At 40.8% G+C, this 12951-nt stretch overlaps 1 protein-coding gene across 4 annotated transcripts in view; it reads left to right on the top strand.

Annotated features, from left to right (window-relative positions):
• Positions 1 to 12951, top strand: part of ASTN2 (astrotactin 2) — a 1008266-nt gene that overhangs the window by 199113 nt on the left and 796202 nt on the right. For all 4 annotated transcript variants that reach the window (XM_032164975.2, XM_032164974.2, XM_032164972.2 and 1 more), the window contains exon 3: positions 7648 to 8032. In XM_032164975.2, the coding sequence (XP_032020866.1) occupies positions 7648 to 8032 (385 nt within the window). The remainder of the gene's footprint in view (positions 1 to 7647; positions 8033 to 12951) is intronic.

Genomic DNA, 12951 nt, shown 5'->3' with positions numbered 1-12951 from the left:
TGCTCCACAGCTTACTGGGAGCAGAGAGTTTCACTGTGGTTGGATACTTAGCACCATGCCTTCTCTGTAGCAAGAGCTTAGTAGGGGTGGTTGCATGGATGGCCAAAGCACACATTTGAAGAAGGGTATTTCAAAAGCATATGTTCAAGACAAGGTTATCCACAAAGATAAATGATGAGGACTTGAACTGTCAAACTACAGGACTCTTAGTTTAGTCAATAGGGAGGCGATCAGTTTCCATGTGTGCCTTAGTTACGGTAAGTAAGATGGATTGAGCATAGTGGGAAAGGGGGAATAAAGCCTGGAAGATCATTCAGCATGTATTAAAATTATCATGATGAAAATCCATGAAAACTAGGGCATAGGACAGCCATAGAGTAGAGAGAAATGGAAAGTTATAGAAGCTATTTTGTAGATCAAATTGTCACAATTCACATGTTTCCTTAGCAGCTTTGGAGGGTGTTGGCTGCATATTCTGTCTCCAAAACTATTTTAGGATGGTTTGTGATGTTGGTCAAGTCACTTTCATCCTTTCAGTCTCAGTTTCTTTTTCTTTTTTTTTTTTTTCTAACACTAAAGACTTAGACTATTTTCTAATAATTCTTGCAGCTTAAACATAGACTGGGGCCTGAAAGGAGACATCTCAGATCACTTGGATCCCAGGCCCCCTTCCCCACTAGATCTGTCATTAGGCAAGTGGTCAAGAGAAGGCCCGGTGGATCACCAATTCTCAGCCATCATGGCATCGTGACTGCCAGGGACCAGAAACAAGTGGCGAGAAGAGAAGGACATTACTTGAAAGAATATGCATGTTCACAGCTCTGAGGATTAAAGGCCCATGTTCTTATCACTGCAGAACAGAGTATTATAAATCCAGTCTTAGAATACCAAATCCCCTTGCGGCTTGGCCATAGTGAGGGAATATTAAAAAGGCCAGAGACAGAAATAATCAGTTTCCGAATGACGCATTGTCAAATAAAGCATTTTTCATATTATCCCTTTCTTTCCTTTCTCTGGTTCATTCTTTCATGCCTCGATATTTTAACATGAAAAATAGATTAAAATGAGGCCAGGCCAAACAGTGTACTGAGTTTGACTTTTCAGAAGGCTCTCTTGGTGGGGTGGTTTGAAGTGCTTTATACTTTTTATCTTTCTGTGTATTTTTCTGTTTTTGAGGTTGTGTACGTAAGAAAACCAGCCGAAGGCACTGGCATTGGAAAAAGCAAAAGCAGCAAAGGGGCATATGAGGTTTGATCAGGTGCCTTGTTGATGCTGCGGTCAGAGCTAAAACAAGGACTTGCATTTGCATTCCTCTGGAAAGTCTGATGAAGATTGTCAACTTCTGGATGTGTTTATTAAGCACCTTCCCTGGGCTAAGCACTGGAACTAAGGCTGGATAAATGGTAGGGGTAAATGGCAACTCAAGACCTTGAATGGGAAAATGGTCAAACAGATGATTGGATAACATCAGCCAGAGGACTGGAGCCATGAAAGCCTCACCCCAACCTGAAAATGCAGAGATGTTCCCTGGGAAAGTGATCTCCAAGCTTAGACAGCTGAGTGGGCTGAGATCAACAAGTCAAGGGCAGTGCCTTAGTTTCTTGGGGCTTCCATATTAAATTACTGCACACTGAGTGGCTTAAAACATGAGAAATTTATTCTTTCATGGTTCAGGAGGCCAGAAGTCCAAAATCATGATGTCAGCAAGGTTTGCTCCTCCTGGAGGCTCTGAGGGAGAATCTGTCCCATGCCTTTCTACCAGTTTCTCATGGTTGCTGATGACCATCAGCATTCCTTGGCTTGTAGATGCATCACTCGGATCTCTGTCTTCATTTTCATGTGAGCTTCTTCCCTGTGTGTCCACTCCTGTTCTTATGAGGGCACCAGTCATTGGATTTAGGGCCTACTTTAATCCAATATGACTTCATCTTAACTAATTACCTCTGCAAATATCCTATTTCCAAATGAAGTCACCTTCTGAGATTCCAGGTGGAGTGAGTGAGAGGGTGCTTCAAGCTGAGGGGATAGTGAGTGCAGAAGAAGGAGCATCACACTTTGGAGGATGCTAACTGCCCAGGTGACGCCAGGACAAATAGGACAGGTGGAGCTCGTGGGGAGCTGGGGAATGAGCAGGGACCCAGTCATGAGGGGCTTTGGGTACCAGGCTAGGGAACCTGGACATTATTTTAAGGACCCCAGGAAGCCAGGAGAGGGGTTTAAGCAAGGGGGACTGGGGTGAAAGGATTTGGTTTGTGATAGACAAATAGGGAAGCTGAAGGAATGATGCTAGTATTTGTTGACTTTTGTGGTGCCAGATCCTTTATCCAGACCTTTGAAAGTTTGTTTAATCCTTAGCATAACTCTTCACACTGTGAACTATCAGCCTCATTTTAAAGGGAGCCTATTGCAGTCCAAGGAAGTAAAATGTAATGAACTTGTCACAGCCAACAGCAAGGACAGAAGCAGGGATTCTCATGCTGGCCAATATGCCCCCAGGCACCTGGTTTCCCCATCAGAGCAGTCTGCCCTTGACACCTCCCACCCTCACCCTTGTCTTGATCCCCTGGGGAATCTGAGACTCACTATCAGTAATAGAACAAGAGAAGCAGGCTGATCCTGCCTAGAGAGACTTGTAATGGGAAAGGTTCCAGAAGGGATAGGGGTGCACTTTCTTTCTCACATCTCTTCTCCACTTCCTCCCTGAAAGCTTCTTGAAATTCTCGTAAGGTGATGGTAAAACAAATCACCCCAAGATCTGTCCAGCTTACAACCTCACAGAAGCAACCCCCTAACAATAGATTGATGTTATTATTTCTAGAACTTGCAGTGACTTCCTCAGCCTTGTTTGTCTAGGGCTGACCTGGAGTGAGCATGGTCCAAGTCGGACTTGGCATCAGGTCGTCCCTGAGGCCAGCAGGGTCTCAGCTTGTCACCCTTGGAGACTTCGCCTCTTCTTGACTTGCTTTCTAAAAATTCACAGCCATCTTCCTAGGTTTTTTCCTCCCTCCTCAGCTCCCCCCTTGCCCTGCAGCATTTTTTTCCACTGACTGGGCCTGTGTTTGCTCCTGGTGTGGACTCAGAGGCTGGACACACTGGCCCTGCTGAGCACTGATCGATTGCTCCTGCTTTTCTATTTGCTTACCTCTGGTGTGGGAAGCCCATAAAGAAGGGAATATGTAATTCTATGGGTGTGGACCAGGACAGCAGCCTGGACCAGTGCAGGTGGACACAGTCTACACTTCCTTCTTGATTCTGAGTCACTCATCTGCATTCTTTGGGTGAGATGTCTCACTATGACAGAGGCAGCCAGATGGTTCTCTTCAGCTCCTTTGCTTATGCACAGCACTTTTCAGTTTTTACAGGATATCACAGCTGTTTTCAGATTTGATTTGCACAGCAGCCTATAGGGGGTAACATGAATGAAGATTTTCTTCTATCTCTGGTTTACCATGTGCCAGGCACTAAGCAAAGTATCCCATGTCCATTAGCTCACATCTCACTTCCCTCAATAAAGAAGTCTATGATCCGATTTTATAGATAATAAAATTGTTAATCAGAGAAATTAAGTTCTATGTCCAAGATAGCCCAGCTTATATGTTCAGCATTAGATTCCAACCTCGTGTTTCTGACTCCCCGTCTTAGCTACTTCTAACTGTGTGATATAGTATTACAAGTATCGGCCAAGTCCAATTTACTGATTAATAAACTGAAGGTCCATAGGAGCAAGCCAAGGTCAGACAGTAAGTAAACTTGAATTTAGAACCTTTTTCCCACATGCTCTGAGACTGTGTCCCATTTTATGTATTCCACTACTTTTTCAGGGTCTAGGGAGGGATAGCTGGTCAGATTGGTGCTTGCAACGTTACCTAAGCTGCTAACATGTCTTAGATGATGCCTCCTGAGTTCTTTAGAAGCCCAGCCTGGGATGTCTGTTTCAGTAGTCAGTGGCACAATGAGCCCCAGAATACAGGAATCCTGCTTTGACCAAGTTCTTGCAATAAAACTTGAATCTCTAATGGAAAGCATGTAGTCAGTGACTCAGGTGGAGGTGATGGAAGCTGAGTTCAGGGCAGGCTGGGGAGTGAGGACAATGAACTTGTGCCCTAATGGGATAGCCATAGCCACTGGCTTGGGCTCCTATCAAATGGCAAGATCAAGGGCTAAAGAATCAATGGGTCAATAAACTAAAGGGAACCTCAAGCTCAATGCCTCCCAAACCAGGGGTCCCTCTGCCACGTCCTTCTGGAAGTTTCCTATGTTGAGAAATCTGTGCCTGAAATTGTGTAGGTAACTTGATAAGGCAGAAGTGAGACTGAGCAGGGGCTAAGTAGGCTTTTGCTCCTGTGCCTTCTCCACTCCAAGCACAGTTTTAAAGTCGTGCTGGAGCTAGTTTGAATCTCAGCTGCACTATCTTGAGTAAATGACCTTTTGTCTCTGTGCCTGAGTTTCCCTCAATGTAGGATGATGACAGGTGTAAAGGTGAATGAAAGAGCACATATCAAACATTTGGTCTAGATTGAGAAGCATTTGGGGATCCAAGGCAAGTTGGGCAGAATAGGTATATAGGGCCAGAAAGTCAAGTCATTCATTCATTCATTCATTTAACACAGAAATGTATACTTGCTGAATTCTGTTGACAGTAACAATAGCTAACAACCTATGATACTATGTGCCCCTACACTATATTAAGCACCCCAACAAGCAACTTATTTAGCCTTCATGACCCAGTGAGGTGGTATTGTGACTCTTGTCCTTGTTTAACCCATGAGAAAGCCAAGGATCTAGAAAGATAAAATGACCTAGTCAAGGTCACACAGTGTCTAAGCAGTATAACCTGGATAAAATCATGTCAGTCTGATGCCAACACTTAGCCATTTACTGCTGGAAGGCTCTCAAGGCAAAGGTTACAAGGAAGGAAGGAAGGAGCATTAGTAGTTGCAGGTGGATGGGTTGGTTAGGCATCATCTTTCCTAGGTCAGTATTGGTCCTGGGATCTGACCACAGAGTCCAACAACCATAATCAGGATATACTGAGTGGGATGAGGAATGAAGGCCCAGGAACCACCTTATCCTCTTACTGAATGAAATGCCCAAAGGTGAGAAGACAGAGGGCATGGTCAGGCAAGGAGATTCCCCCAGGGGCATCAATGGGCCAGAATGAAAAGCTTCTCTGAAGAGAAGATGTGCCCATTGCACATCTGGAGGCTGAATTTGAAAATAATACTTTCCTTTTCCATTTTCATGCACCCTCACCATCTTTCCTCCTCCTCCCCTTCCCTCTCTTTAGTCAGTGAGAATTGCTGTTCAGTAACCAAGGGCAGTGAAATGGAGAGCTGGGGCCCAGTCACAGCTCCACCACTTCCTGGCCCTTTGAATCCAGCTGGACCTGGAATTAAATCCTGACTGTGTGACTTCAAGCTAGTTACTTACTTCTCTGAATCACCTTTTCCTCATCTATACAGCATAAACTAATTTCTGTCACATAGTCTTGTCACATAGTCTTGTCTTGAAGATTAAATAAAATAACATTCAGTAAAGGTGTTAAGGAGAGGGTCAGCCCTTGTGTTTATCAAGGATTAGTGTTGCCCCCAGCCCTTTTCTCTCTTCACTCTCCCTCTCTATCACCTCTCTCCTCTTCACTCTTCCTCACTCCCTCCCTCTCTTTCTTTTCTTATTTCTGAAACACAAAAAAATCCTGGACAAATAATATGTCACACATAATTTTGTGACACAGAACAATCACTATTATATGTTCTGTAGAGGAAAAAAAGATTCATTGTTGTTTTTTAAGGTGACATATACATAATCACCTCTGGTATACACATGCATTTACACACATTTAATAGATTCTATACACACACAAATACACACATAAATATGCATACTTATAGCTTTGTTTGATTTGTACATTTGTTTTTATGTTATGACATCCAGAGAAACTTTCTTGGGGAAACCAAAGTAGCTCACTGCTGAACTCAAGGCAGGGCTTGGGCCCCTGCTCCAGAGCTATCAGCCACACCTGCATACCTGGCCACCAGCTCTTAGTCCTCTTATCCACCCAGTCCCTCTACCTCTGTGGAGGTGCTGAATTTCAGCCTAGTGAGCTGAGGGTCTTGCAAATAGAACATGCCAGTTTTCTAGTATCAAATATGGTCAGCAGGATGGCTGACCCATTTCAGCAAACAGTGTTCTTCTTGGTCTAAACAGGTGTGTTTAACAGCAGCCACCTTTGCCCCCAAGATAATGTATTCACAGCTAACATCTGTCATCTTTGTTAGATGCTGTACAGATAGTTGTCAGAATTTGTCCTTGCCTTCAATGAGATCATAGCCAAGGAGAAGCCATCAGCCACACAGGTGGATTGAAAGAATATAGGCTCTAGAGTTAAAAAGCAAAAACAAACAAAATAAACACACAAAAAGTAAGGCTCAGATATTACTCTGCCACTTGCTGTCTGAGTTTCTGGGTCTCTTGATTTTTTGAAGCCTCTCCTTACCCTGTATACAACAAGGGTGATTCCTCCTGACTCTAGGGATTACAGAACAGGCATTTAGCAAAGTGTCTTCCAATCTCCCAAACATGAAGCAGAGTATAAAGTGAAGAAAAGCAAGAGAAGTGATGAGGGCCTACCCATTAGAGGAGAGGTTTCTGGCACAGAACAATTGAGGGGAGGCCTGGAGAATACAAACCCTCCACTTCAAGCTCATGACAGGTGTTATGGGGATTACAGACGTGTTTTGAAAATACCTCTGCCCTGAAGGATCTTACAGACCAGAGTATTTCATGAATCATGTAAGATATATGCATTAACACATTAGCTTATTTCAAATTAATGTATGATATGCAGACTCAAATATTTAGGAGCTGAGTGTATCAAAGAAAAAAATGTGTATATATGTATATATATATATATATATATATAAAACAGTTGACCTTGAAATTCTAATTAAAGGAGCCCTAGAAAGGTACATTTTCATTCACTCATTTACCAAATATTTGTTAAGGACCTACTTTGTCCCAGCTCCCTTATAGAAATTCAGAAATTTAAAGACTAGTGTTTCTGAAAAATGAAGAAAATACAGACTATGCAGAAATTATGTTTGATTTAATAATGCTATCTTATATTTGCACCAAGATGTAAGACAGTCTACTACTGTCTTGAGCTTTCAGTTAACTCATTCTAGAGATGAGGAAGCAAGGCTGGGGGAGCATAGGCAACTGTCCTCGGGATGCTCAGCTCGTGGGAGGTGGAGTCTGGATTCAGACATTTACCTGTGTAAAGCCACAGCCCTGACCCTTCCTGCCGCTGAGCTGTCTGTATTGCTCTGACATGACCATTATCCATCTGATTTGCTTCCTATGGCAACCTTGTGAAGAAGGAAGAACAGGGATTCGCACTCATCCTTTATACCTATGGAAAGCAAGGCTCAGAGAAGTCAAGAAGTTTGCCCAGGGTCACACAGTTTGTTGGTGAAAAAGCCAGGTTTGAAACAGTGTCTCTCTAGCTTAAGAACCATGGCTGGTGATTCCCGAGGCTCTATGAGCCAAACCCAGGGATCCTGGCAGAATGTAGTGGACAGGAAAATCCACTGTTCTTCGAGTCCAAAGAACAGTGGCCCATTTGTGTGTCCTTCCTTCCTGCTCCAGGGTGGCCTCATTGCGTTGCTGCTGCTGCTGCTGGTGTTCACCGTGGCGCTGTACGCCCAGCGACGTTGGCAGAAGCGTCGCCGCATCCCCCAGAAGAGCGCAAGCACAGAAGCCACTCATGAGATCCACTACATCCCATCTGTGCTGCTGGGTCCCCAGGCACGGGAGAGCTTCCGTTCCTCCCGGCTGCAAACCCATAATTCCGTCATCGGCGTGCCCATCCGGGAGACTCCCATCCTGGATGACTATGACTGTGAGGAGGACGAGGAGCCACCTAGGCGCGCCAACCATGTCTCCCGCGAGGACGAGTTTGGCAGCCAAGTGACCCACACTCTAGACAGTCTGGGACGTCCAGGGGAAGAGAAGGTGGACTTTGAGAAGAAAGGTGAGTCCTCCATGTCACAGCCCATTTTCCAGGGGGCATTTTGAAAAGATGGCAAGAGGTGCAGAAGCTAGTCAGTTGGGGACTACAGGCAGTGTTTTCTGGGATAAGCCACTTTGGATTTATGGCTTTGGATTTCTGTTGGGTTATCAAGTTTGTCTTCTCTGATTCTTCAGTAGTGATCGGAGAATAAAAGAGTATCAGTACTCCCAGAATTGGAGTTGTGAGGAGCCTCAGAGGCTATGCAGTCCAACATCTTTCCAGTATCTCTTGATTACCTCCTTTGGCAGCTTTCTCACTACTCAGAAAAGAGGCCACCTCATTTCCACACCATTACTATTAGAGGGTTTCTTCTTATACCAACTTGAAATCTGTGTTCATGGTCCTCCATGTCTAAAAGGAAAGTGATGTGATATTCTTTTTCCAAGGCAGCTCTTGGGAAATTTGACAACAAAAATAAAAGAGCCTGTACATTTTAAACAATCTAAACATCCCAGTTTCTCTAAATAGTCTCATATAAAGCATTTTTCAGACATTTCACCTTCCTGGTCACTGCCATCTAGACAGAAATTCTAATTTTTCACATCGTGGGCCATAACACCCAAACTGACACTCTTCTTCATCAAGGCAGGAATGATCCAGGGCTGAGAAAAATGGGATTTTTGCCTCCTTCTTGCCAACTGTTATGCTTCTGTTGATGCAGCTTGAGATCCCATTTGTTTGTTACAGTTATTGCTGGCTCATATTAGATTTCTTTTATGTTTTTTATATTGACAAATAATGTTCGTACATATTTATGGATTACATGGTGATATTTTGATCCATATGATATATGGTGATCAGATCAGGATAATTAGTATATCAATCATCTTGAACATTGATCATTTCTTTGCATTGGGAATGTTCAATATGCTCCTAGTTATTCAAAATTATGTATTACATTAATAAGTAATCTTTAAGTGGTATAGGGCACTAGAAATTATTACACCTATCTAGCTGTAATTTTATTTCCTTTAATAAATTTCTCCCTATTCCTCTCTCCCTCCTACCTTTCCCAGCTTCTAATATCCTCTGTATCCTACTAGTAGCCTCGAGCATTTTTTACTTCTATGAGATCAATTATTTTCAGCTTCCACATATGAGTAAGAACGTGTGGCATTTAACTTTCTAGTCCTGTCTTATTTTGCTTAATATAATGTTCTCCAGTTCCATCCGGGTCGCCATGAATGAAAGGATTTCATTCTTATTTATGGCTGAAATGTATTCCATTTTGTATATATACTACCTTTTCTTTATCTAGTCATCTGTTGTAGGACACCTAGGTTGATTCCATATCTTGACTATTGTGGATAATCCTGCAGTAAGCATGCAGGTGCAGATGTCTCTTCAATAAGCTGATTTCCTTTAATTTGGATAAATACCAAGTCATGGGATTGCTAGATATATGGTAGTTCTTTTTGTAGTTTTTAGAGGAAGTTTCAAACTGTTCTATATAGTGACTGTACTAGTTTGTATTCCTATGAATAGTGTGTAAGAGTTTTCTTTTCTCCACATTCTCACCAGCATTCGTTATTTTTGACTTTTTTATAGTAGCCATTCTAACTGAGACGAGATTATACCTCATTGTGGTTTTTGATTTGCATTTACCTGATAATTACTAATGAGGAGCATGTTTTCATATATTTGTTGGTCACTTGTATGTCTTTTGAGAAATTTCTATTCAGAACCATTTGTACATTTTTTAATTAGATTGGAGGGCTTTTTGTTTTTGCTGTTGGAATGTTTGAGTCTCTTGTATATTCTGGATATTAATTCCCTATTGGATAAGTATTTTATGAATATTTTCTCCCATTCTATAGGTTGTCTTTTCACTCTGTTGTTTCCTATAGTGTGCAGAAGCTTTTTAGTTTGACATATAATCTTGTCTACTTTTGCTTTTTTTTTTTTTTTTCTTTTTGCCTGTGCTTTTAAGGTCTTATTTACAAAATGTTTTTTTTTCAGACCAGTGTTTTGTAGTGTTTCCCCTATGTTTTTTTCTAATATGTTTATCATTTCAGGTCTTACATTTAGGTCTTTGATTCGTTGTAAATTAATTTTTTATTGGGTGAAAGTGGCGTCTAGTTTCATTCTTCTGCATATGCACATTCAGTTTTCTCATCATTATTTACTGGAGAGACTGCCATTTCTCTACTAAGTGTTCTTGGCACCTTTGTAAAAAGTCAGTAGACTGTAAATAAATTTCTGGGTTCTCTATTCTGTTACATTCATCTATGTGTCTGTTTTTATGCCAGTACCATACTGCTTTGCTTACTACAGCTTTGTAGTATATAAAGTGTGATGCTTCCAATTTTGTAATTTTTTTTCTCAAGATTGCTTTGGTTATTTGGGATATTCTGTGGTTCTGTACAATTTTCTTTTTCTGTGAAGAATATCATTGGTATTTTTATAGGAATTGCATTGAACCTGCAGATTTCTTTGCATTGTATTTTAATTTTAACAATATTATTTCTGACACATGAGCATGGGAGGTCTTTTCATTTTTTTGTATCCTCTTCAATTTCTTTCATCAGTGTTTTATACTTTTTCTTGTAAAGATCTTTTACCTCTTTGGTTACATTGATTTCTATGTATGTTATTGTATTGTTTTACAGCTGTTGTAGATGGGATTTCCTTCTTGTTTTCTTTTTCAGCTAGTTTGTTTATGTATAGAAGAGCTTCTAATTTTTTATATGTTGATTTTGCATCCTACAACTTTATTGAATTCTTTTATCAGTTAGTTATTAGTCTGTTCTCACACTGCTATAAAGAACTACCTGAGACTGGGTAATTTATAAAGAAAAGAGATTTAATTGACTCACAATTCCACAGCTACACAGGAGGCATGGTTGAGGAGGCCTCAGGAAACTTACAATCATGGCAAAAGAGCGACAGGGAAGCAAGCACCTTCTTCACATGGCACAGCAGGAGAGAGAGAGAGCAATGGGAGAAGTGCTAAACACTTTTAAACAAACAGATCTGGTGAGAACTCACTCACTATCCCAATAACAGCAAAGGGGAAATCCACCCCCATGACCCAGTCACCTCCCACCACCAGTTCCCTCCCCCAACATTGGGGATTATAATTCAACATGAGATTTGGTTGAAGACACAGAGCCAAACCATATCACATTTCTAAGACATTTTGGTAGACTCCTTAGGTTTTTCTGGGAATAAGATAAGAGAATTTGACTTCCTCCTTTCCAGTTTGGATGTTTGTCATTTCTTTCTGTTGCCTAACTGCTCTGGCTAGGAATTCTAGTATTGTGTTTGACAAGAATGATTAGAGTGGACAATTTTGTCTTGTTTGGTAAGATGTTAGCTGTGGATTTGTCATATATGGCCTTTATTATGTTGAGGTATTTTCCTTCTGTAACTAATTTATTAAGAGTTTTTATCACGAGGAGATATTTAAAATTTCAAAAGCTTTTTTTTTTTGCTTTGAGATGATCATATGATTTTTGTCCATCATTCTATTGATTGTCCTTCATTCTATTGATGTGAAATATGTTTATTGATTTGCATATGTTAAACTATCCTTGGATGCCTGGGATAAATACCACTTGATCATGGTATATTATATTTTTGACATGCTGGATTCAGTTTGCTAGTACTTGGAGAATTTTTGCATATATTTTCATCAGGATATTGGCCTGTAGTTTTCTTTGTGTGTGTGTGTCCTCGTTTGGTTTTAGTATCAGGGTGATTCATGTCTTGTAGAATGAATTAGAAAGAATTCCCTCTGCTTCAATGTTTTGAAATAGTTTTGGGAGAATTGTTATTAATTCTTCTTTATACCTTCAGTAGAATTCAGTGGTGAAGCCATCTGGTCCTGTACTTTTCTTTGTTGGAAGGCTTTTTATTATTGACTCAATCTCATTACTTGTTTTGGTCTGTTAAGGTTTTCCATTTCTTCGTGTTTCAATTTTGTTGAGTTCTGTGTGTCCAGAAATTTATCCATTTCCTGTGTTTTCAAATTTATTGACGTATAGCTGTTCGTAATAGCCTTTGACTTTGTATTTACTTGTATCATTTTGTTTTTCTGTGATATCCATTGTGATGTCTCCCTTTTCATTTCCGATTTTATTTATATGAGTGTTCTCTCTTTTAATCTTAGTTTGTCTAGCTATTAGTTTGTCAATTTTGTTTATCTTTTAATAAACAACTTTGTGTTTTACTGATCTTTTATTCCTTTTAGTCTTTTTGCTTATTTTTGCTCTGATCTATTTCTTTCATTATACTAATTTGGGGTTTGATTTCTTCTTGCTTTCCTATATCCTTGAGGTGCATTAATAGGTTATTGATTTGAAATCTTTCTACTTCTTTGATATAGGCATTTATTACTATAAATTTGCCTCTTAATACTGCTTTTGCTGTGTTCCATGAATTTTGGTAAGCTGTGTTTCTGTTTTCATTTGTTTCAAGGAATTTTCAAATTTTATTCTTTTTTTTTTTTTTTTGAGACAAATTCTTGCTGTCGCCCAGGCTGGAGTGCAGTGGCGCGATCTCGGCTCACTGCAGGCTCTGCCCCCCCAGGGTTCATGCCATTCTCCTGCCTCAGCCTCCCGAGTAGCTGGGACTACAGGCGCCCGCCACCTCGCCCCGCTAATTTTTTGTATTTTTTAGTAGAGACGGGGTTTCACTGTGTTAGCCAGGATGGTCTCGATCTCCTGACCTTGTGATCTGCCTGCCTTGGCCTCCCAAAGTGCTGGGATTACAGGCATGAGCCACCACGCCCGGCCCAAATTTTATTCTTAATTTCTTCCTTCACTCATTGGTCAATCAGGAGCATCTTATTTAATCTCCTTGTATTTGTATAATTATGAATATTCCTGTTGTCATTGATATCTAGTTTTATTCCACTGTGGTCAGATAAGATATTTGAT

The sequence above is a fragment of the Hylobates moloch genome, unplaced genomic scaffold (genome assembly GCF_009828535.3).
Source record: "Hylobates moloch isolate HMO894 unplaced genomic scaffold, HMol_V3 SCAFFOLD_10, whole genome shotgun sequence".
Classification (NCBI taxonomy): Eukaryota; Metazoa; Chordata; class Mammalia; order Primates; family Hylobatidae; genus Hylobates; species Hylobates moloch.
This window is presented reverse-complemented; position numbering and strand designations above follow the sequence as displayed.